Source organism: Ailuropoda melanoleuca, chromosome 7 (assembly GCF_002007445.2).
Source record: "Ailuropoda melanoleuca isolate Jingjing chromosome 7, ASM200744v2, whole genome shotgun sequence".
Lineage (NCBI taxonomy): Eukaryota > Metazoa > Chordata > Mammalia > Carnivora > Ursidae > Ailuropoda > Ailuropoda melanoleuca.
This window is the reverse complement of record NC_048224.1, coordinates 88,157,169-88,182,096: the sequence shown is the minus strand read 5'-3', so window position 1 is coordinate 88,182,096 and position 24,928 is coordinate 88,157,169. Positions and strand designations below refer to the sequence as shown.

The window sequence follows — 24,928 nt, the reverse complement described above, 5'->3', positions numbered from 1 at the left end:
CCACGTTGGCACGACACTGATGGATCTCCAGAACCGGGAGCAGCACCTGGCCTGTGGAAGGCTGGGGTGATAACAATACTTAACGCGAACCGATGATGTCCACCCTGCTACGCCATGCTCACAAGAACCCTGTGAGGCAGGTGGAATTATTACCTTCATTTTAGAAGTGAAAAAATTGTTGGTGCAAGGGGGCAGTTATCACTCAAATCCTCCTGGACAGGAAGGGGCAGAGCCAGGATTGAGGCCAGGCCACTTGGTGCCCAGACCCGTACCAGACCTACACTCTGCCGCCTCCCTGCTCAATGACTACTTGATTAACAGAGTCAAAAGAGGATGGCAGGACGAAATAGCGACTCCGTAAGGCTGAGGGCAGCGGGACATCGAGAGAAGAGAGCGCCCCACGACTGGAGGAACTATGACCTCTGTAGTCTCACACCCCAGTCCCGCTGGGCTCATGCTCGCCAGGTCAGGGGCTCGCGTTGCCCTCATAGAGCCTGTGGGATGAGGTGTGGGAAGAGCGAGTCCTTTCTGTCTTGTCTGCTCCCCTTCCAGTGCCAGGCCGGGGGTGGGGGTGGCGGCGAAGAGCAGGTAGGTAGCAAGTTGTTATGGGAAGAAAGGATGGAGCCGAGTTGTCTTTGCCTTTTGAGAATACAGCCCATTTTCCTGTGGGGCTTTCCTTTTCTCTTTCCTGCCTTGTTTACTACATCAGTGTATATTTTTACCTCTTGTGCTCGCCAGCCTCAAGGATGAAAGCCACACTCTGAAACTGGGCAAAGGACCCAGCCCTCGCAGAAGGTCTGCCATAGACATCATTAAAATACATGGTTGATAGTGGCTTTCTGCCGCAGCGTGCTAAACTTGAGGAATGTTCTTCACACAGTATCTCTTCTCTATAGTCCTGAGATCTTTACTCTGACAGATTTAAAGACAACTCCGAGGATTTACTTTCTTACAGAGGCAGCGTGAAAAACTGAAAAGTCTTTTCTCTTTTGTGTTTTTGTTACATTGTTGGGTGGGAAGGGTGTTGTACTTGAGAGTGGGAACCCTCAGTATCATGAATTAAGTCTCTACAGGTTGCAAATGATTCCTCTAACCCCAGTGTGTGCGCCTGAACTGGGCAACCAGAAGATGTGGAGTCGTGGCTTCTGTACCCCACACAAGGGCGGGAGTGGTGGAAATTAATGGGAAATTTTTAGACCAAAATGTTTATACACAGCAGGCTTCAGCTGCCACCTTACTTGATTCCTCCAGCTTCCTCCTACATTTCTCGCATCCTTTCCCTTCCCCTCCATGTTCTCACCAAACACACTTAGGGATCATAGGTGGGGCTAGCTCTGGGAGGAAGGTCACCAGAGATGCATAATAAGCACAGATGAGGTTCCCCCCCCCCCAATTTTGATCTCTGTTATGCATAATTACTAGGAGCCAGGCTAGTTGTTTAGCAGTTCTGGGGATTAGGAGACAGCTCAGAGACAAAGATAAAAAGAATTCATAGTTTGCTTTTTAGGAAAGGAAATTGGGTCTGGAATAACTGAAGTCTCTAAACGAACTGTGATCGTGGCTAGTTTTAAACTCGGCCGCATTTAGAAGGCTGGGCTGCCCAGCTGTCCTTAATGTATCCATTTCCAAACAGAAGGAAAAACCTATTTAAAATCAAAGAGTGCAGCACTCTTGGAGAGCAAGGCCTTTGCAGGTGATCTCAGTTTCTGGCTCTGATGGTTTTAAATCAGACCTCAGAAAACTTTCCTCATGGCATAAGCGTGCAGATCTTGTGATGGGGACAAGGGTAGGTTTTGTAAGGCGCTTTGGTGTGGGGGCCTCGGGAATGCCAGATAAGGTGTTGTTGGGCAGAGACTTGTTGCGCGATTAAATGTAAAAACATTAGAAGAGTAATAGTCACAGACCAAATCTAGGTGTGGTTAACATCCCAGAAGCCTGACAACTCTGGGACTAAGGCAACAGAGTTAGTAAACTGCGAGACTAGACGTATTTTCTATGGGTCCCTTTCAGGACTACCGATGTCGCCCCAGGTGAGCATTGGCCACACTGCGTAAACGCTAACCGATTCTGTGAGTCTGAAGCTCCTGCCGGACTTGATGACACGGCTATTAATACGCGGTATCCCCCAGAAACAAAGACGAAAGATGCAGAAAAGATTTACCGGCATGTTAATTACAGCATTATTTATAATAGTAAAAAAATGGGAAGTTAAATGCCTAACGCATAGGTCTGTGGTTCAGTTATTTCATATCTACATTATGCAGTCATTAAAACTCATGTCTTTGAGGAACATTTGCTGACAAGAAAAATAGTTGTAATGAGAAATCAAAAAGGTACAAAACTGAAAACAATATGATAATATTTAGTTATGGGTTTTTCCCTCTGGTCATATATAGGCACATGACTGGAAAGAACGAAAATAAAACATTAACAGTGGTTATCTCTGAGCAATGAGATACTAAGTGATTTTTCTTTACCTCTGTATTTTTTTCTATAATTTTCCAGTTTCATACAAACTATTTCTTTTATAATAAAATGTATTGTTTTTAAAAAGCACTTGTCAACTCTCACAAGACTATCCAGCTAAGCCAGCATCAGTCCTGTATAATTGTTATTAATAAATAATATGTAAAATTTCTGCCTATGTGAATAATTACAGTGAAAAAAAATCTATATGTCTTCATCGATAACCTCTGGGCCAGAGGCTTTAAGCCTCATAATCTGCATTAGCATTCATCCTGTCAAAATTCCACCTTCCACATTAAACACTATTCACGTGGCGAAGTGAAGAGAAGGAACTGGTATGCTGAGTGTGTAGTCTGAGCCAGCTGTTTACCTGCATGGTTTCCCTGAGCACGCTTACGGATGCGGAAGGTGACGCTCAAAAAGGTCGACTACTTTGCCCTGGTCACATGGCTATTCGGGAGTCAAAGTGGACTCAAAACCTCTCAGTCTGGCTTGAAAGCCTTGATTCCTTCTACTACCACAGAGCTGATGGAAACTTTAGATGAAGACATAGACTTCATTGCAGACATTTAAAAATATCTTCACAAGATATTGCACAAGTGCTTCTCACATGTGGCCAAAATAACGAATTTTTGTTTCCTTTCATTCACGTCACCTCAGTGAAGGTAGGAGGGAAACTGCCCAAAGGAGACAACACTATAGACAAAAGAGAGAAAGACAAGTGAAGAGCCCACCTACTGGGAAACCCCTGAACTAAGAGGCAGTGATTACAATGACTAGCCTCACCTGCGGGCTGGTGAGGTGGTGGCCACCAGCGGTGACCAACAACTGTGGCTGGGCTCGATCTTCCGCAAGTATCTCACCCACCCTGGTCATGGGGCTGCTCGTCCCTCCTACCTGGCCTGAACCCCATCTCTCAACAGTCGTTTCTTCTGCCGATTACAAAGCCTACATCCTGCATTCCAGACAGAAATTTTTCAAAGCTAAAAACTTTCCTTTAGGAAGGACAAAAGACCTCAAAGATGATCTTCCACTTTTTTCATTTAACAATGAATGCCTTTTGACATTTCTCAAAATGAGAGCCTAGGGACTAGATATTGTGGTAGCTTATCTTCACAAGTACCGTCAATTTAATTTAACCAACAGATGAACTCATAATCATAACATCCTGTTCAGAACCTCACAGTTACAAAGTAATTCCACGTCCATTCTCTCATTTACTTCTCACCATAGGCCTTATGAAAAGAAAGGCAGGTAAACCATCCCCATTTACAGACCAGGAAACTGAGGCATACTGCCATTTTGGCTGGCTTGCTGGATTTGATGGTGGCTTCCTTGGAAGGCACAGAGGGACTGACTGAGGGGAAAGCATGCGAAGGTTCTGGTTGAGAATGTGGCAGCTATATACAGAAGAGTGAAATTTGACCGCTCTCTCACACCATACACAAAGATAAACTCCAAATGGATGAAAGACCTCGATGTGAGACAGGAATCCATCAAAATCATAGAGGAGAACACAGGCAACAACCTCTTCAACATCAGCCACAACAACTTCTTTCGTGGCATGTCTCCAAAGGTAAGAGAAACAAAAGCAAAAATGAACTTTTGGGACTTCATCAAGATAAAAAGCTTCTCCACAGCCAAGGAAACAATCAACAAAACAAAGAGACAACCCACGGAATGGGAGAAGATATTTGCAAATGACACTACAGATAAAAGGCTGGTATCCAAGATCTACAAAGAACTTCTCAAACTCAATACCCAAGAAACAAATAAATAAAAAAATGGACAGAAGATATATGAACAGACACTTTTCCAACGATGACATACAAATGGCTAACAGACACATGAAAAAATGTTCAACATCATGAGCCATCAGGGAAATTCAAATCAAAACCACATTCCATTTACAATAGCACCAAAAATCATANGAATGGGAGAATATATTTGCAAAGGACACTACAGATAAAAGGCTGGTATCCAAGATCTACAAAGAACTTCTCAAACTCAATACCCAAGAAACAAATAAATAAAAAAATGGACAGAAGATATNGACACTTTTCCAATGAAGACATACAAATGGCTAACAGACACATGAAAAAATGTTCAACATCATGAGCCATCAGGGAAATTCAAATCAAAACCACATTCCATTTACAATAGCACCAAAAATCATACATCATCTTGGAATTAACTTAACCAGAGACGTAAAGGATCTATATTCTAGAAACTATAAATTACTCTTGAAAGACATTGAAGAAGACACGAAAAGATGGAAAAATATTCCATGCTCATGGATCGGAAGAATTAACATAGTTAAAATGTCCATGCTACCCAGAGCAATCTACACTTTCAATGCTATCCCCATCAAAATACCAATGACATTTTTCAAAGAACTGGAACAAACAGCCCTTAAATTTGTGTGGGGGCGCCTGGGTGGCACAGCGGTTAAGCGTCTGCCTTCGGCTCAGGGCGTGATCCCGGCGTTATGGGTTCGAGCCCCACATCAGGCTCCTCTGCTATGAGCCTGCTTCTTCCTCTCCCACTCCCCCTGCTTGTGTTCCCTCTCTCGCTAGCTGTCTCTCTCTCTGTCAAATAAATAAATAAATCTTTAAAATAAATAAATAAATAAATTTGTGTGGAATCAGAAAAGGCCCTGAATCGCCAAGGAATTGTTGAAAAGGAAAAACAAAGCTGGGGGCATCACAATGCCGGATTTCAAGCTGTACTACAAAGCTGTGATCACAAAGACAGCATGGTACTGGCACAAAAACAGACACATAGACCAATGGAACAGAATAGAGAACCCAGAAATGGACCCTTGACTCGTTGGGCAACTAATCTTTGATAAAGCAGGAAAAAACATCCAGTCGAAAAAAGATAGTCTCTTCAATACATGGTGCTGGGAAAATTGGGCAGCTACATGCAAAAGAATGAAACTTGNATCACAATGCCGGATTTCGAGCTGTACTACAAAGCTGTGATCACAAAGACAGCATGGTACTGGCACAAAAACAGACACATAGACCAATGGAACAGAATAGAGAACCCAGAAATGGACCCTTGACTCGTTGGGCAACTAATCTTTGATAAAGCAGGAAAAAACATCCAGTCGAAAAAAGATAGTCTCTTCAATACATGGTGCTGGGAAAATTGGGCAGCTACATGCAAAAGAATGAAACTTGACCACTCTCTCACACCATACACAAAGATAAACTCCAAATGGATGAAAGACCTCAATGTGAGACAGGAATCCATCAAAATCCTAGAGGAGAACATAGGCAACAACCTCTACGACATCGGCCACAGCAACCTTTTTCATGACACATCTCCAAAGGCAAGAGAAGCAAAAGAAAAAATGAACTTGTAGGACTTCATCAAGATAAAAAGCTTCTGCACAACCAAAGAAACAGTCAAAAAAACTAAGAGGCATCCCACGGAATGGGAGAATATATTTGCAAAGGACACCACAGATAAAGGACTGGTATCCAAGATCTACAAAGAACTTCTCAAACTCAATACACGAGAAACAAATAAACAAATCATAAAATGGGCAGAAGATATGAACAGACACTTTTCCAATGAAGACATACAAATGGCTAACAGACACATGAAAAAATGTTCAAAATCATTAGCCATCAGGGAAATTCAAATCAAAACCACACTGAGATACCACCTTACGCCAGTTAGAATGGCAAAGATAGACAAGGCAAGAAACAACAATTGTTGGAGAGGATGTGGAGAAAGGGGATCCCTCCTACATTGTTGGTGGGAATGCAAGTTGGTACAGCCACTCTGGAAAACAGTGTGGAGGTCCCTTAAAAAGTTAAAAATTGAGCTACCCTATGACCCAGCCATTGCACTACTGGGTATTTACCCCAAAGATACAGACGTGGTGAAGAGAAGGGCCATATGCACCCTAATGTTCACAGCAGCATTGTCCACAATAACTAAATCATGGAAGGAGCCGAGATGCCCTTCAACAGATGACTGGATTAAGAAGATGTGGTCCATATATACAAAAAAAGAACAATTTCTCAACATTTGCTGCAACATGGACGGCACTGGATGAGATAATGCTAAGTGAAATAAGTCAAGCAGAGAAAGACAATTATCATATGGTTTCTCTCATCTATGGAACATAAGAACTAGGATGATCGGTAAAGAACTAGGATGATCGGTAGGGGAAGAAAGGGATAAAGAAAGGGGGGTAATCAGAAGGGGGAATGAAGCATGAGAGACAATGGACTCTGAGAAACAAACTGAGGGCTTCAGAGGTGAGGGGTTTGGGGGAATGGGATAGCCTGGTGATGGGTAGTAAGGAGGGCACGTATTATATGGTGCACTGGGTGTTATACGCAACTAATGAATCATGAAACTTTACATCAAAAACCAGAGATGTACTGTATGGTGACTAACATAATATAATAAAAATATTATTATAAAGAAAAAAACACAAAACATTGAGATACCACCTTACACCAGTTAGAATGGCAAACATTGACAAGGCAATAAACAACAAATGTTGGAGAGGATGTGGAGAAAGGGGAACCCTCTCACACTGTTGGTGGGAATGCAAGTTGGTACAGCCACTTTGGAGAACAGTGTGGAGGTCCCTTAAAAAATTAAAAATAGAGCTACCCTATGACCCAGCAATTGCACTACTGGGTATTTACCCCAAAGATACAGACGTAGTGAAAAGAAGGCCATATGCACCCCAATGTTCATAACAGCATTGCCCACAAAGCCACACCATGGAAGGAGCCAAGATGCCCTTCAACAGATGAACGAATAAAGAAGATGTGGTCCATATATACAATGGAATATTACTCAGCCATCAGAAAGAATGATCACCCAACATTCGCATCAACATGGACGGAACTGGAGGAGATTATGCTAAGTGAAATAAGTCAAGCAGAAAAAGACAATTATCATATGGTTTTACTTATTTGTGGAACATAAGGAGTAGCAGGGAGACTGTTAGGAGAAGGAAGGGGAAAATGAAGGGGGGAAAACAGAGGGGGAAATGAACCATGAGCGACTATGGACTCAGGGAAACAAACTGAGGGCTTCAGAGGGGAGGGGGGTTGGAGGATGGGTTAGCCCGGTGATGGGTATTAAGGAGGGCACGTATTGCATGGAGCACTGGGTGTCATGCACAAACAATGAATCATGGAACATTACATCAAAACTAAGGATGTACTGTATGGTGACTAACATATCATTAAACAAACAAACAAACAAAAGAATGTGGTAGCAGTGTGTTGCTGGAGGACAGGATCCTGGAGAAAAGCTCTAGGGTAAGGATGGCGCTTATGAAATATTCAAGTGGGAAGAGAAACTACTTAGACAGAAATATTTCCTGTGGAGGGCTCTGGATGAATGGCTTCCTCCCCTCCTTTTCTACTTTTTCAAGTCCTCTCCATTCTTCAGAGGCAACCCAAATCCCACAGATCCGAGAAGCCATTCTTTTTTTATCTTTTCTTAAGATTTTATTTATTTGACAGAGAGAGAGAGAGAGAGAGAGCGAGCACAAGCAGGCGGGAGGCGCAGAAGGAGAGGGAGAAGCAGACTCCTCACTGAGCAGGGAGCCTGATGTCAGGCTCCATCCCAGGACCCTGGGATTATGACCTGAGCTGAAGGCAGACGCTTCACTGACTGAGCCACACAGGCGCCCCCCAGAAAGCCATTCTTAATTATCCACCACAAAGAAACCATAATAATACCATCTTAAGGTTTCCACGGGCCTTAGCTCATGACAACGTCATGCCACATTTCTGACGGTGGCTTTGCCGTATGTCTTACAAACAGGAAAATGAAGCTCAGAAGGGCTCACCTGTCCCCAGCTGACACGGTTACTAAGCCACAAAGTCAAGATTTCCAACTACATCACGTCACAGCTGCCTCCCCTTCCTGTACACTTATCACACCTTGTATATCGCCCGAGTGTCCCCTCCTATCTCCGCTCAGTGTAAGCTCTTTGAGGGCAGACCGTAAACCTCGTATTTCTTTGTAAGCACCCCACTGCCAGCACCTAGCAGAGCTCCATGTGCGCAGTAGGGTCTCAGTAAGCGGCTAAATATCTGTTTGGTAGGAACAGTAGTTATTAAGAGAGATTTTTTTGGTACTTTGGATGTCAGGCTTTCCGCGGTATATAATTAAAACAAGAGTGAACACCAAGTGTATAATTTCTCCTAGCTCTAGCTTCATCAGCATTCATTACCATGTCTGATTCTGTGTTATGTGAAAAGAACTGCTTAGTAAGCATTTTCTGTGATGAGGATAATCAAATACATACAGATATCAGAGATTTTTAAAAAGACAAAAGCAGAGCCATCAAACACAGGGAGAGACACTGATCTACATGGCATGATATTCCACGTGGAACTAAGGACCTTCCAAGGCAAAGAGAGTACCTGACTAATGTTGGGCAACTGGGTACGCAAGGAACACTGAGAGAAGAAGTCGGGGTGCTAACTGGGATCTTGTATCGAGAAGACGGATGCACCACGCTACTTGTTCCAGGTCAGAAACAAGAGAGGCAACGCTTTCAAGGGCTTTTCTGAGAGAAGCGGTTTGCCCTGAAACCTCTCCAGCATGACAATCATTTCATTACCAACTCCAGTGACAAGCAAACTTAATAAATATACTTGCAATATACAACTTATTATCCTGTTTGGTCTTATTCCTTTTGCCCTCCCAACCCATCATTAGTGTATAGCTTTTAAAGTATAAAGAAATCAAAGAAATTCACTGAGATGAGAGAATTTTTACAATAGAGATGGCTCAGTACCTCGAAACTGACATTTGGTAATCTAAGCTAACAGCAGCAATGCCTGTCCACCATATTGTATTCCCAAACCATTCATAGTAATCTTAATGAGCCACTGAGAGGCAGGGCTTCTGACTTCCTTGGAGTTATCAATCAAGTGCCACATACCTGTGGGCATTCAACCAACATCAAGCAAGAAGAGCAAATATCAGGTTAGTGGTACCTACATTTGTGTCCTCATGGCTGTGGCCATTGGTCTCGACTAATTCCTTGGTACCTTTTAACTGCAAAAGAAAAACAAAAACAGAACAAAAACCCCAAATGAATAAGCAAGCAGATCTATTAAGTATACATCATCCCATTAACTCTGATTTATCTTGAGGCTGCACTTTATAAAACTTCTGAGAAAGAAAAAAAAAAGCAGATGGAGCACATAATTCTAATGAGTCTTACTGAAACCAGTTTGAGACCAATATTTTATAAAACTTGATGGCTGGCAAAAAATAAATGGGTCTTGGTCATTATTTTTTAAATAATAAGATTAGAAAGCAGTTCCGTAGGCATAAAACGTATAAAATTGGTTCTTAAGAATAATAAATGATTTCATTTCCTAGTTGTATCGCTATTAATTTCAACCCTGCAGTGTTTGCAAGTTGCCACCAGCTAAATGATGTTATACTAACAATTACTCGTGAATGATGTATTTTCGGTGGTTCTAACAGGCCGCAGTGCTACTCTACGTGTCCTCCTTGAGAACATATTTGAATGACTGGCATTGTTTCTGGAGGCCTAAAAAAAAAAAAAAGATTATTTTCTTCTTTTTGTAAAGGAAAAACTGGGAAGACATTTCCTTGGTCACTGAGGCATCAGAAGAAAAGCTATTTCTCAAATGAAATTTTTAACAGTGAACATTTGAAAACACTACTCTCTTTTTTCTCCCTCAGAAGGCTTAGGAGTGATCAGTTATCAGGGGATTTCTGGAAACCTTTAATTGGCATTTTTTCCTCGCCCGGCTCAAAGCAGATGTTTGGAAGCAGAGAGCAAGGGCGAAGGCTGAGCAGACCTCGCAATGCTCGCCAGTGGTTCTTCCTGGCGTATTAGTGCTTAGCAAGCCGCATCCTCGTCTTCTTTTTTATGCCGAAAATAAAGTATTCATGGCAGGAAATAAATGCTTAAAGTTGGAAAGAAAAGAAGAAAATAAATGCACGTACACTGACAATGTGTCTGATCCAGAATATTGGTTCTTTCTGGTTATTTGTACATATTAAAATGAAATCTTCTTTGTTTGTTTGCTTTTTTGAAGACAATGTCCAATTCTCAGCAAGAAAGCTGCATGCTCTCCATGCCAAGAGAGGCTTTGCCAAAGGCGGGGTGACATGAAGAAACTGAGGCTGGGGCTGCTGACTAGGGACCAGAGGCCCTTTGGCTCATTTCCACATCATCCCACTAGAGAAGCAAGAATTCTGCCCGCCGGTCTTCAGGGCTCCCTCTCTGATGTTTTGACACCCAACAACTACCCTGTGTCACAGGGCCTGAGAACAGACGGCCCCACAGTGATCGCCAAGACCAGCCATTATCAGAGGGCACAGAGGGACCGAAAACCCTCCTTCTTGCAGGTGTTCCTTCTCGCGGGGGTTCCTCACCTTTCTCCTCACCAGCCCTCTCTGCTCACCTTAGGTCCTGTAGCTCTGCTTCCCTGGCAGAGCGGGGAAGGCTTCGACGCTTTCCCAGGCAGGAAGGCCCATGTCCTGAAAGCCTTACAGGTTTGCCGGCACAGGCATGCCTGCTGCTCTCCTCCTCATAAACCGATTCCCTCCCACTACTCCATGTCCTCCTCTCTTTTGACACTCCCCGTTGGCTCTCATCGTACTCCCTGCCCATCGGTCCAGTTCCGTCTCCTGCTCCCCTCTGCCAGATCTGGCCCAGGCCCCCTGCAGGCGGCCCCTGCTTTTCTGCCCTCACTGGCCTCTGCCTGTCCTTCTCTCCTCTAGCTGCTCTTCTCCTCCAGATAGAGCAGAGGCATGTCCTGGCTGGTGATACCCCGGCTTGTGAAGAAGCTTCAGATGTTGGACGCTGCCCCCTTTGGAAAGGAGGTGAAGGGCAGGAGCCAGTGGGGCCTGAAGGGACCGAGAGAAGCTGCATCCTAGCAAACAAGGAAGGCTGGGAACGTCCTGGAGAGCCTAGGGAACAGTCCTGCCTCCCTTGATGGGGATGGGCCGGGCCTAGTGATGAGGGTCTGCCGTATTCCTTCTTTTTAGGGTTCCCATCAAATGGCATCACTTTGAATAGCAAAGTAGTACCGGGTCTTCAGAAAAAGGTGTATCTTTTCCTGTGTCTGTGTGTGTGTGTGTGTATGACAGCAAGACTCTAGGCGCATGTAGTCATACTCTCCAGCAGTGATGCTATTTGTTTAGGCCCTATCTATGCAGGCACTGAAAAAGTGTTCACACGTGTAGTTACTCTGTGTAAATCCAAAGAGCCTCACGGGGCAATGCTCATGGAGGCACAGCGGTGCGTTCAAGTGTGTGTCTGTGTGCGGCTGGTTGGCTGCCAGGAGATGGAAGGAATGTGTCCGCTGTGTGCTCCCAGCTGCAAGGACGACAGGGGCACCCAGCCAGGGGCTTTCGGGAAAACAGTCTGGTGGCAGCGGTAGGAACCAAATGCACCTGCTTGCAGTGTGTCACTGGCCTTCTCAGATGGACGTACTTCTGATATCTTTGCTTGAAAAGAGCCATCCCGTTTAAATGAGCACAGCAGGTCTAAAAACGATTCCTTCCCTCTCATATTTTCTAGCTCTTTAACGATTTTAGTTGTTCCGGATCTGCTTCATGTTTCCCACTTTTTTTTAAGTAATGGAGATGGAAGTGTGATGTTTCAGGGCTGCCCGTGTGTGCACTTTTGCTCTCTAAAAACGCAGGCCATAACAAGAAGATACCGGTGCTTTCTGCCAGACTCAGAATCTCTTTTCGTGACTGGGGCTTAGACTTCAAATAAAAACTCAGGCACAGCTCGGAGGCATTGCGGGGTCGGTTCCAGACTGCAATAAAGCGAGTCAACTGAACTTTTTGGTTTTCCAGTGAATATAAAAGTTAAGTTTTCATTATCCTGTAGGCTATTAAGTGTGCAAGAACGTCATGTCTAAAAAGACAATGTACAGAAAAGATCTGAGTCATCTGGAGAAAGGAGAAATCCACCTCTCCCATCCCAGCAAATGGGGGGGGGGAGCGGAGGAGGGAGAGGGAGGGAAACTGCAAAGCTCAGAGCTCTGTGTGGTCAGGAGCGAATCTGGACGAAATCAGCGCTACTCTGCTGGGAGCCTTTTAATCATGCAGAGGAGGGAAGCCCAGTGGCTTGGGGGCTCCTAGCTAGCCGGTCACTGCGAATTCAGTCAGTAGTTTGCCGTCCAACCGAACTTCACCCCAATCATACAGATTCAGCCTCACTCTCCATTACTCAATCTGTACTGACCATATAATCCCCAGTTTCATAAAGCATTTTCCTCCAAAACTTCTCTAGTATCCAACATCTTCAACTTTTCCCTCACAAGTCACTTAATACTTTAAGGGAAAGAAAACGAAAACTATATTTTCCTGCTCCCAAGCCACAGAAATCTAAAAACCACTTGTAAAGTCACTGAGTCACAGCTGGCTATATTCTCCCAACATCTTATTTTTAGAAATAGCACTTTTGAAATTATTTATATGGTACAAATAACCTTCTCATAAGCCACTGTGGGTGAAAAAAAATATAAAACAAGCTAAATTTGATTACCCCAAAGGGTTGGGGTTACTCTGTGTGATTCTTTTTTTCCTCCTCCCAATTACCATTCATTGCATCACCGGCAGCATGGGAAGGCCAGAAATAGGAAAGCATTTCAAGAGCTCTCCCGTGTAGACACCGGGCTCAGATTTCACTCAGATTTCACCCTGCTGCCGCCGAGCAATCCATCTTACCCTGCTGTAAGACAATACTTTCAAATCCACTTATCAATGTCAGGCCACACTCCGGTATCAAAGAAAGCCGGATGAAACGGTCAGATTTACAAACTTCATAGAGAAGGTTTGTTGCTCACTGTGGTTAGATAAGTGCCCTGATGCACGGGGATGATTTTTTTTCAGGTCCCTAAGAATCAGTCTTTCCTATTCATATGTCTGCGCGGGGGATGCTAAACGCAGGCTCCTCGCTATTACACTTCGGAGGAAACCAGCTGCGGGCTTTGACATACATCTGCATCTCCGATACTTTAAAACATCATCAGAATTCATTTGTCTTTTGGAGTAGACTTCCGCACGTCGCTGGCGGGCTCGGGTGGTCCCCCCCGGGGCAGGAGGGAGAGCAGATTCGGAATTCTACATTGCACCCGCTGTGGAGGTGTGCCGGGCAGAGGCGGACCGCAGCGCAGACGGGCGGTGGAAAAGTCTGGGCGCGCGCGCGGCGGGCAGGACGGATGGGAAATGGTGCCCGAATCACAGCCGCTGCCTTCACGTACCTGCTCCTGGAGGACCTTCAGTAACGCCTGCGTGTGTGACTGCTCTTCCTTTGCTTGTTCCAGCTCCGACTTTTTGTTGTTTAACTCCTCCTGGATGGTCAGCAATTGCTGTCAAAGTAAGGACATTTAAGATAAGTAGGGTGGAAGGCAGGCCAGGTGACTGTAAGATAGTAAAAATATCCATTCAAACACAGAAGATGTTTGCACGTCTTAATAGCTTAATCCAGACCCTCAGGGAACTATCGTGCCCCCCCATCACTTAGTGTAACAATACCGCAGGTTCTTTTTTAAAAAATATTTTATGTATTTACTTGAGAGAGAAAGAGCACAGAGGGAGAGGGAGACGCAGATCCCCGCTGAGCAGGGAGTCCGACGCGGGACTCGATCCCAGGACCCTGGGATCATGACCTGAGCCGAAGGCAGCTTCACACACTGAGCCACCCAGGCGCCCCCACAACGTAGGTTCTGACACGTTATCAGGCTGTTGGGACCCTGCTGCACAGAAGGAGAAATTCGTGCTAGGAATCTGTGAAGGCACCCTCGTGGTCCTTGGCACAAATGCGTATTTGTAAAAATATGCAGAATGGTGTTAATAGACAACAGGTTTTGATAGACGAAGAAATTAAATAATAATAAAAAAACTGGATGTGATTCGTCAGCTTGCCCAAGGTCACTTCATTTGACATCAGGAAAGCTGGCCTTCCGGCAGTAGCTCTGCGAGCCCGGTCACCAAGTGGCTGCGACCACAAAAGATCCTTTTACTTTCTCTGTTATGACGGTGATGTTTTATTAGATCAGCAGGACTGAAGTCCAAACTGCAATCAATATATCAGCCGAGAAAACTGCTGATATAAGCTGTCAAAACACTAAGCTATGGCCTACACTGCTGTTTCTAAGCAGGGCGCCCGAAGGGATTTCTGGAAGCCTTGCCTTGAGCTTCCCTTGCCCTATCAACTGGAACTCACGCTGAGGCTTAGCCCTCGTTGGCCGGCAGCAGGGTGCGGCCCGGCACTAACTCTCGGCAATGGGCTTGTATGTTAATATATACAGAGGCTGGACAATGCATCCAAGAGCTTTGAAAGGGGCCAGAGAAATGGCTAGATCGACTCGGAAGCTTCTTAACAACAAAGGGCTAGCTGGAAAGACAGGAGAGCATTGCTCCCGCTGCCGTGCAGGCCGAGCGCCGCCCTCCTGAGAGAAAGTGTTAGTGCCTTGCTGCCGCGAACGCAGCTGTCTCCGGCGTCAAGGCTGCTTCTCTGGGCCTGCCACGCGGCTGCCGGGCCGGTCCCTAACACCAGGGCCTGAGTCCACACGGCTGCTGGATTGCTGATGCTTAAACCCACCACCTGGAAGGGTTAAATTAAATCTTTAAAACCTAGTTTTGGGGTATGTGGGGGAGTGGGTAGCCCTCAGAAAAACACACTCTGCTTTCCCTTGGGCTTGCTGCTTCTGTTCCCTCCTTCGGCACTGGATATAAATTTAGGAACCTACTTTGCCCCCCCTCCCCGCCCCGCTGCCCACCGCCGCATAAACAGTGATTTCCTTGCCGTTTCCTAAAAACTCAGTGCCTCCCATTTCACCACCCTGCGCACGCGGACTCGCATGTGAGGTGATACAGGCATCCTGCACCGGCTCCCCTAGCGCCGTGTGTGATTTAATTGGGCATCAACTGATGAACGTACGGAAACCAGGGAGCCCATATTGTACTTTGGCACCGTGACAAGTACCTAAGATGACTTCTTCCAAAGAGTGGGAAGTGACTCTGCTCCTTCGCTGTCCTTCGTGACTGGCCCCCAGAGGAGCTCCCCCCACCCACTGGGGAGGGCGGGGGGGGGGGCTGCTGCTGGGACTTCGATGACACCCAGGGAATGTTTACATATCAGACAAGTTTCAAATACAACCCTTAAGCCTCCTTTAAACAGGAGGCAAACAAAGGACAGGAAATCGTGTTCAAAGGTAGGTGGCTTATGTCTGCGGGCCCGCAGAATTTAGAAAGAGCTAGCATCCAGCAGAAGGGGGTTGGGCTGGGTCAGCGATGGGCATCCGTACAGTGGGACTCCACACAGACAGCCGGGGAGAACCACAGACATCTCTGCACAGGGAGGAAGCTCACAGTATGCTGTGCCCCCCCCNCCCCCCCCCCCCCCCCGCCCAAGAAACATCAGGCTCCGCAAACGTCTCATTGCATTTTGCAACATGTTCTTAGAAACAGGTCTGGATACTTTCTCTGGGTGAGTGGGCTTAAGGATCTTTAAGTCAGTGTTGCTGGTAATTTTCTGGTATGTCCGTAAGGAGCATATGCTGCTCGAGGAATGTTGTTATTACCAGCACTGAATAAATAAGAGGGAAAGTGAGAATTCTACTGGAATCTGCCATTTCATCCACACATTTACAACACCACTTTATTCTACTGAAACACACACACACACACTCCTTCCCTGGACCTCATTTCTCACTGAAGATTCCATCCTATTTCATTCTTCCTCGGCATCACACTTTTTATTACTTTAAATTTTAGTTATTTTACTTTTTATTTTTAAAATTTTTTCTTCTTTAAGTATAGTGGACACGCGATGGTCTGCCGCGGGTGCACAACATAGTGACGTGACAGCTGTGCGCCTTGCTCCGTGCTCACCACAGTAAGTGTGGGCACCACCTGTCACCACACAGCGTTGTTATGATGTTACCATGTTCCCTAAGCGGTACTTTTCGTCTCTGTGGAATCACACTTTTTAAAATAAAATGTCTTCTCTGTCATCCCTACTTCCTTCTCCTACGCACGCAACCACTTTCGATGGTTTCTGTCTTTTGTATTTGGGTGTGTTTTTCTAAATATATATTGCTTTCTGAGTATGCCTTTTTATATGATTTTGTCATATTTCTTATTTGTCATATTTGTTATTTATGTTTTTACTAAGCATTATTTCTTAAAGACCCACCCCTGTGAACACGCATGTCTCTAGCCTGCTGCTTCCGAGGGCTGCCTGATAGCCTATGGGTACGTCCCCCCAGTTGTACCCGATCCACTCTCCCAGAGAAAGCCGCTCAGATGACCTCCAGTCCCTACCTGTGCAAGGCTGCGGCGGAACACGCTGGTGCGCGTCACCCGACGGACCTGCACGACGATCTCCCAAACACGCATATCCAGCGGCCGAACCGCTGCGTCGTGCAGCGTGCCTGAGACGTCGAGCTGCCAGAGCTGCTCTGCCGGGGGGCTGTACCTGTCCACCCACCCAGCGGCGGAGTACAAGAGTCCCTGTGCCCGCAGCCGCACTGACACTCAGCCTCACCCACCCAGCTCTCTAATATTTGTCAGAGTTCTCATATTTGTCTACTACTATAGAGATTCTTCATTAAACATTTTTTTGCGTAGTTCTCTAATTCCTCGCGATTTTCAATATCGCGTCATCCGCTTGCTAGCTGCTGAGGCTTATTGGCACCTCTTAAAAGACTATTCAAGAGTAGTGATTCTTAAATAGGAGAGACTTTTTTTAAAAAAAGATTTTATTTATTTATTTATTTTAGGGAGAGAGAGAGAGAGAGCATGAGCAGGGGGAGGGGCAGAGGGAGGGAGAGAACCTTAAGCAGACTTCCCATGTGGGGTTTGATCTCACGACCCTGAGGTCATGACCTGAGCCGAAACCAAGAGTCGGAGGTTTAACCTGCTGAGCCACCCAGGCGCCCCAAATACGGGAAATTTTTCAAAACAGTACTGATTCCTGGGCCGTCAAGAAGACCAATTAACTCAGAATATCTAGGCAATGATACTTTAAAAGAAAACAGCTACGACAACTTAATAGGTAATTCTAATGTGCAACTGGGACGAAAACCACCGTTTCTGTGAACGCTCATTTAAACCTCATTCTGCCACAGTGTGACTTCCCTCCGGAGTGCCCTACCCACACTGTCCTCAGTCACCGATGCTTTTCCCTTGGCCGACCAGCTTGCCAGGTTCTTTCCTTCGCGCTCCATGCCTTCTCCGGGTGATCTGTTCACACCCATGGCTTCATCTGCACATCTCATGTGCTTAAGATGTTTTACAAGCAAGACTTTACAGCCTCTGCTTCTTTCCTACTACCCACTAGACCCTTCACTTAACGATGTTTCAAACTCTGCCTACTATCCACACCTCCCTTCCCGTACCTGAGTCTGCTGCCCTGGAATCCAGAGATAAAAGCTTGAAGTCCACCCCATCCCTTTTATCACCTTTGTAACCTCCCTGCCCATTCCTCTGCCTTTTCTCCCTCCCATCCTCACTGTCATAGTTAAGGCAACCGTTTCCACCCCTCTGGATCTGCTTGGTCCCCCTATCGTTCACCCTATGCTCCATCTAAAAGTTAAAGTGCTCCCACACTTAAAAAATACTATTGGTTCAGCGTTTTTCACAGAACTGGAACAATAACACTAAAATATGTATGGAACCACAAAAGGCCCCAAAGAGCCACAGCTATCTTGAGAAAGCATAATGAAGCTGGAGGTATCAATTCCAGATTTCAAGATCTACTACAAAGGCACAGTAATCAAAACAGTATGGTACCAGCACAGAAACAGACACAGATCAAAGGAACAGAACAGAGAGCCCAGAAATAAACCCACACATATATGGTCAATTAATCAACAACAAAGGAGGCAAGCATAAACACTGGGGAAAAGACCAGTGTCTTCAGTAAAGGATGTTGGGAAAACTGGACAGTTACATACAAAAGAATGAAACTATATCACTTTCTTAGATCATTACACAAACATAAGTTCAAAATGAATTAAAGACGTAAATGGGAGAACCTGAAACCATAAAACTCCTAGAAGAAAAGGTAGGCAGGAATTTCTCTGACATCGGCCATAGCAACATTTTTCTAGATATGTCTACTCAGTCAAGAGAAACAAAAACAAAAATAAGCTATTGGGACTGCACCAAAGTAGAAATCTTCTGCCCAGTGAAGGAAACCATCAACAAAACAAAAAGGCAACCTACTGAATGGGAGAAGATATTTGCAAGTGATATAGCTGATAAGGGGTTTGTATCTAAAATATATGAAGAACTTACACAATTCAACACCAAAAAATGTGGTATGCCTGAAACGAATGGAACACTGTGTATCAACTATGCTTTAATAATAATAATTTAAAAATATTTTTGGTTTCCCAACCTTTACTGGATAAAATCCAAACCAATGATCTCATCCTTCCCTGGATGGGCCAGGTCCTTTCATGACTCTGTGACAAGCTCACTACCCAGAATTCTGCCTGGCAGATTCCTATTCATTCTTTCACTTAGAGAATGCTTTCAGATGAGCACCACCCATATGATGACGTCCGATAGGGAGCCATGACTCCTCACTAGGGCACACAGTTAGGCAGTGGAGTGGGGGCTTGATTTAACTCCCACTCGCCCATTCGGCCTGGTGCTTTTGTCCATGGCAGCACCTACACAACCACAGGCAGTCCTTGGGCTCTTCTGCAATAAAGACCTCCCTCAATTACCCAAGCAAAGAAATTATCCTAATTTCTATGCTCCCAAAGCACTTAATATGCAATACTACCTTTCATAGGTATCTCCCCAACTAGACTATATCCACCAATGGTAGGGTCAATAATTAGGGTCAATAGTTAGGGCATCCCCAACACATAGTAGGTACTGAATGAATGAATGAGTAAAGAAAGGAATGAATGCTTGCTCAGGTTTCCCCACTTCTGTGGGATAAACCCATGATCTAGTAGAAAAAACAAAAAAACTGCACACACATAGACAAAAATCAAAACAACTACAATAACAAAAACTACCTGAGGGTCTGTCGTGGGGCGATTCATTTTTGTGGACATCGGGACACAAAGGGACGTATAGGAATACACAGGGAGACATATGGAGCTTTCAGAAAAGAACAGCAGTTCCATGGAAGACATTTTCATTCGTTACTCTGGCAATCCCGGATCTCCTCCTTAATCTAATGGGGACTATTTCTTAAAAGGCTAAGGCAATCCACTCATTGAATGTGTAATTCTGTAATNTCCTCCCCCAAACCAAAAAAAAAAAAAAAAAAAAAAAAAGATCCAAACCACCACTAGAAGAAAAATAAAATCAACACCCCCAAGACTATTTTCCGCATTCTTCCAGATTAATGCTTTCTTTTGTTTACAAAGCATGAACTCGTGAATCTAGTATTTATGTATGCAAAAGACTGGTGGTAAGTCAAAACTGCTATTCTTCATTTGACTAGATGTCCTATAAAAACAACGAGCTAGTCCGCAACTAGGTAATTGAAGTCAGCCTTTCTCGTTCTTCTTCACTTGAAATGTATGAGACTGTATCATCTTCTTTCTAGTTTGAATTTTTAAGCACTAAAATACCTCAATTACAGAAGTTCACAGGCAGCTAGAACTTAATCAGAGGAGTCTCTCGGTTGGATTGGCTGACTGCAGCATAATTTTGATTTAACATTGGAGAGTATGACATTAAACAGATGCACTATTACATTTTTTGGTGGTTACAATCGAGTGTGTTCCAATTAAACAATTATCCATATGCCAATCAAGTGCGAGCACTCCGGCAGACAATAACAGGTAAATAAATGCCGTACCTGACACATCTTGGTATTTCCAGGCCACTGATTTAATAGGATCATTTGTAATGCTCTTTGGGGATGTAGACTTCAGTGTGTAATGGGTCTTTCTCTCTGACAAATTCAAAGAGCATTACAAATGTTATTTGGAGCCCTGGAATAAGTGAGGTCACATTTCCATTTTTACAGATGGGCGAATCATGGGCACACAAAGGTCAAGTCATGTATCCAAGGCCACACTGTCTGGGAGAGACCTATCACTTGCACATCTCAATTTTCCTGCTTCACACCGTGGTTCCCACCCTGACAACCACACTGCATTGTCACTCGAAAATGGAGATTAGGACATGCCGAACTCGAAATCCTCCTAGCAACAATGTCTACCTAGGCATTCACCGTTGCCACTTAAAAGCGAGGCTGGGGGGGACGTGCTTTTCTGTCTACTTCTGGGAGCCCTGTGGCGCACTTCACTTCGCTTTAAAAACTGCAGCCCCGTCCTTGTCTTTTTTCCTTAAATTTTATAATTTTGCTATCAAGGTGCAGTGTTGACAGAGCTAGCAGATTATGCAAGGTTAGAATCCCCCAAAGTCACAGATAACTGAGCAGATACTCTGTATAGGAAGTATCCCAGCAACATCCCATTATGAGCTGACACTTGCAGAATTGGGATAACTGAGGAATCTCTGGCAGGACTGGTGGGCAGCTGGGCGACGGAGGTGAGGGTTAGCAGAAATTTGAGAGGACCCGTAAATAGCGCACTGATTTGAGGACAGCAAAAGACACTCTCATAATGGCTATACCCCAGAGAGTTTTCCTAGGAGATTTTGGGGGATCAGTTTAGATATTAGGAGAATACAGGCCCGGGGGCTCTATTTTGAATCAGAATTCATTCTATTTATTAGAAATGAGCCACTGAATATTCATGCATCAAAGTCTGGAAATATCTGAACCTACAGAGGGTCATCAATTTAAATCTAAATGTGTTTCTGCTGTTTTGATTCAGTTTTAATAAACGTTATTCCATCTCCTTAACTTTGCTGTAAATTAGATGCCCTACGCAGTGGGATATGCCTTTGAGGCCAGTAAAGTATCACCTGGGGAGATGAGGTCCAGGACCTTCCAAAGGCCATGGTGGATGTGACCATCTCTTGATCAACCAATCCCAGCAGGTGTTTTAATACCTAGGCTACATGGCAAAGCCTTTGAGCTTCCAGCATCACCCCATCTGTGCTCCTGGTCTCCAATCTGATTTCTCTATTTTAGCCTGCGATCTGAACCCCACCTCTGGGCAGCTCGGCCAGACCCTTGTCACCTTGTCCTGCCATAAGGAGACAGGATGCATCCATTAATCCTCTTTCCCTTGGTGCGATCTGGCTACCCAAACATGGCTTACAGCTCCTTCTTTCCCCCCACGGCTCTCCACACCCTCCACTCTCTCAATCCTGTTTTGGTTCTCACCGATTTCAGAACCACTTAGGAATGTCAGCCCTGAGTCCTGCTGCTGAAGTCACCTGTGCCTGCTTTCCAGCTATCACTGCGAATCCTGAGCCAATCCCTGATTGTTAGGGGAAGTTTGAGATGGGAAAATCAAGTGCATATGATCGTGACATTAAGAGCAAGGCTGTGCCTGCAGGCAAACACATCTCACCGTATTCCTGACAGAGGAGAGAAGGCTGGCTCAGGGGAAGGACAGTCATTTACCACCTGGTAGCAACAACTTTCACTTTTCTCCTCGGGGGAAAAAAAAAGATAGAATCGAACTAGCCTGAATTTTCTTGTCACACAAGGTGGTGAGACGACTCAAGATCTATTCTAGTTTAAAATGTCATCGGCTTCCACCTGGGGATGAAACTGCACTTCAATTTATGGCAAGGTGCGAGGGTAACCAAGCCTGTGGCCCGTTTTATCCATCGCGGTGCCTCCCTCTCTGCCTCCAGCACGGTGACCCCTGGGGGAGAAACATCTCCAGGAGAGAGCGCCACCGTTCAGATGACTGATAATAGGAACACTGGATCATAGAAATGAAATTGTGCTCTGAGCCTAATATCCTATTACACCAGGCTATACATATTTAATTTCTTGGGTCTTTCCTCATAAATCAATTCCTTCAGGCCCTTAATCTCGTCAATATCTTTTCTGATATTGAATTTTAAATGCCATTCTCATTGCTAGGCAGAAAGGCAATCTCTTGCTCGTGATGGGATCAGGCTTCATTTACAGCCAAGAGACGCCTGGAGTGCGGCCCTATTCCCTGACCCTGCTGTTAAGATCCTAACATCAACCAGAGCCAAACAGCCCAGGCACAGGCTGGACTGGGCTTGCCCTCTCATAGGTCAAGACCACGAACTGGCGTCATGACTATCAGTGTCCTGGGAGCCTGAGCCAGTTCTGAGAGAATGATAAGAAAGAGCGTTTTCAAGGGCTGGGGGCTTGGGTCCTCAAGGGGGTGTCTGAGACCCTGAGGCATGAGGCTCCCGGCCACTCGCCCAGGGCGGCGTGCTCTGGCAAAGATTCCTTTCTCTGAACGTGTAAGTAAGGGTCTGACGAAGGATGCACACAGTGTGCCTACATCTGAGCAAGATCTCACGGGGCATGGGTTCTCTAAGGAGGGGAAATACGTAACCCCAGAGAGCAGGGGTGCTTCCAGGTTCCCAGGGGCTGGCCCATAATGCTGGGATTTCCCCTGCTGTAGAGAAAGGGGGAAAATCCACAGATCTGGGAGTCTTGCAAAATTTCCAAAGGGAAGGAGGAGTGATAAATGTGAGACTTCAAGAGTGACCAAGAGGCTGGGAAACACAGGGAAGCACTGAGATGCAGAACTGGGGGACTAAGTCTGCAGTCAGTGGTGGGATATCAAGGGCCGAGTCCCGGAAGCCGTCTGTCTCAGTGCAGGAAATAAGCACGTGCAACTGTCGAAATTTAATAATAAAAACCTAACTAAAGGTCCATCCATTTATTATCACTGTGTACCAGCAATTCTACACAAAATCAGTGATAAAATACTCCTCTCTGACAAAAATCCTTTGTTGATCTAGAATGGCTGCTGTTACTGTTAAGATTTCATACATATGTAATCTTCAAATTAGCATGTTTTCATTACTTACCCTTTAACAAACATACTCTGTGTAGAAGCTAATTTGGAAAATGTCCAGTTTCTGCTCCCACTCCCAACCCGCCCTGCCCTCCCCCCATCTCACGCACAGGACTCAGCTACACACATCGGCTTCAGAATCCCTGGAGCTTACTTTAGACACAGTGTCTCCAATCCCATTAGCGCTCCGTGTATTCCTATATTTATACAGCAGATTTGAATTAAACGAAGATAGCACAATTATTGCAAAGACTAAACTAGAACCTGAGCTACTTCAGTTTGTCCTGCGGGACCCGTGCAAGGGTCTTTATGTTTAAGATTTAAACAGTAGGACGGTGAGAACCAATGAGTGGTATTATTTTTGGTAAGTGCAAACTTTAGCTCATAAGTTAACTAGTCTACTGAATTACAGTATTTTAAAAATTGAAATGCGCTCTTTTAACATTTTTTCTTTAAAACTAAACGACGAATAAGGAAAATATTACATCAGTGGTACAATTAATAGTTGCCTCAACCGTACCCTTTTCATTTGGTTTTATTAAAATTCACTTATTTACTGGGCAATTATTTATATCCTGTGTATCATAATCAAAGATCAAAGTTCAAACTGTTAGTTGGATTTAAAAAAACACCGAATACATAGTGATTTTTTTTTTTCCCTTTCATTGTACCATTTTAGTTTTTGGTTTTTTACAGACATAATTATATGTGAAAATCAATAGGAAAATGTTAATGTCTGCATTTCTTTCCTGGTTGCTATTATTCACTTTATTTCATGATTATTACTGAAAATAGTTTTGTCATTTAGAGGAGGAAAGGATCCTTTCCGGGTTCAAATTACACTAGGCACCTCGCTGGCCAGCAGCCCAGTACCTGGGCAGGAGAGGGAGATCATGACCTTGGCTTGCTGGGTGGGGGAGGGGAGGACAGGTTTCATCAAACATGGTTTTTAGAGACCATTTCTTTCACTTGAATTTCCTTCTGGGAGGGACTTGTATTAAAAACAGATACTTTTTGGCATTTTATAATCCAGTGGAATTACTGGTCATAATAACACCCTATATCCTGATAAGGCAACATTAGCATGAAAAAAATATATATACAGACAAGCATTGGTGAAAAGGCAAAAAAATAAGCCACTGGTCAGCATTTCAAAGGCTAGCATGGTTAGCTCCTCACTGTGTGACCTGCAGACTACTTTATGGCTCTCGTTTCCTTTTCTCTCACAACTGTTTCCTAAGAATAATTTATCATTTAAAAAGCAATACATCAATTAATTTCTTGAATACTGAATACAGGAAAAGCAGATGCAAAAGTGGTTTGGAAGGCTCTAAAACCTGTTTTCCTTTCTTCACATGATTTTTCTTTTTTTTTTTTTTTTAAGATTTTTTAATCTATTCCTTTGAGAAAGAGAGAGAGAGAGAGAGAGGGCATGCTATGGAGAGCAGGGGAGGGGCAGAGGAAGAGGGAGAAGCAGACGCCCCACTGAGCAGGGAGCCCCATGTGAGGCTCAGAGATTCCAGGACCTCAGGATCATGACCCAAGCCAAAGGC

General features: G+C 44.6%; 1 protein-coding gene across 3 annotated transcripts in view; it reads right to left on the bottom strand.

Annotated features, from left to right (window-relative positions):
* Positions 1-24,928, bottom strand: part of ENOX1 (ecto-NOX disulfide-thiol exchanger 1) — a 560,973-nt gene that overhangs the window by 48,278 nt on the left and 487,767 nt on the right. For all 3 annotated transcript variants that reach the window (XM_034665221.1, XM_034665223.1, XM_034665222.1), the window contains 2 exons: positions 13,728-13,835; positions 9,466-9,522 (listed from right to left, as the gene is read on the bottom strand). In XM_034665221.1, coding sequence (XP_034521112.1) covers positions 9,466-9,522; positions 13,728-13,835 — 165 coding nt within the window. The remainder of the gene's footprint in view (positions 1-9,465; positions 9,523-13,727; positions 13,836-24,928) is intronic.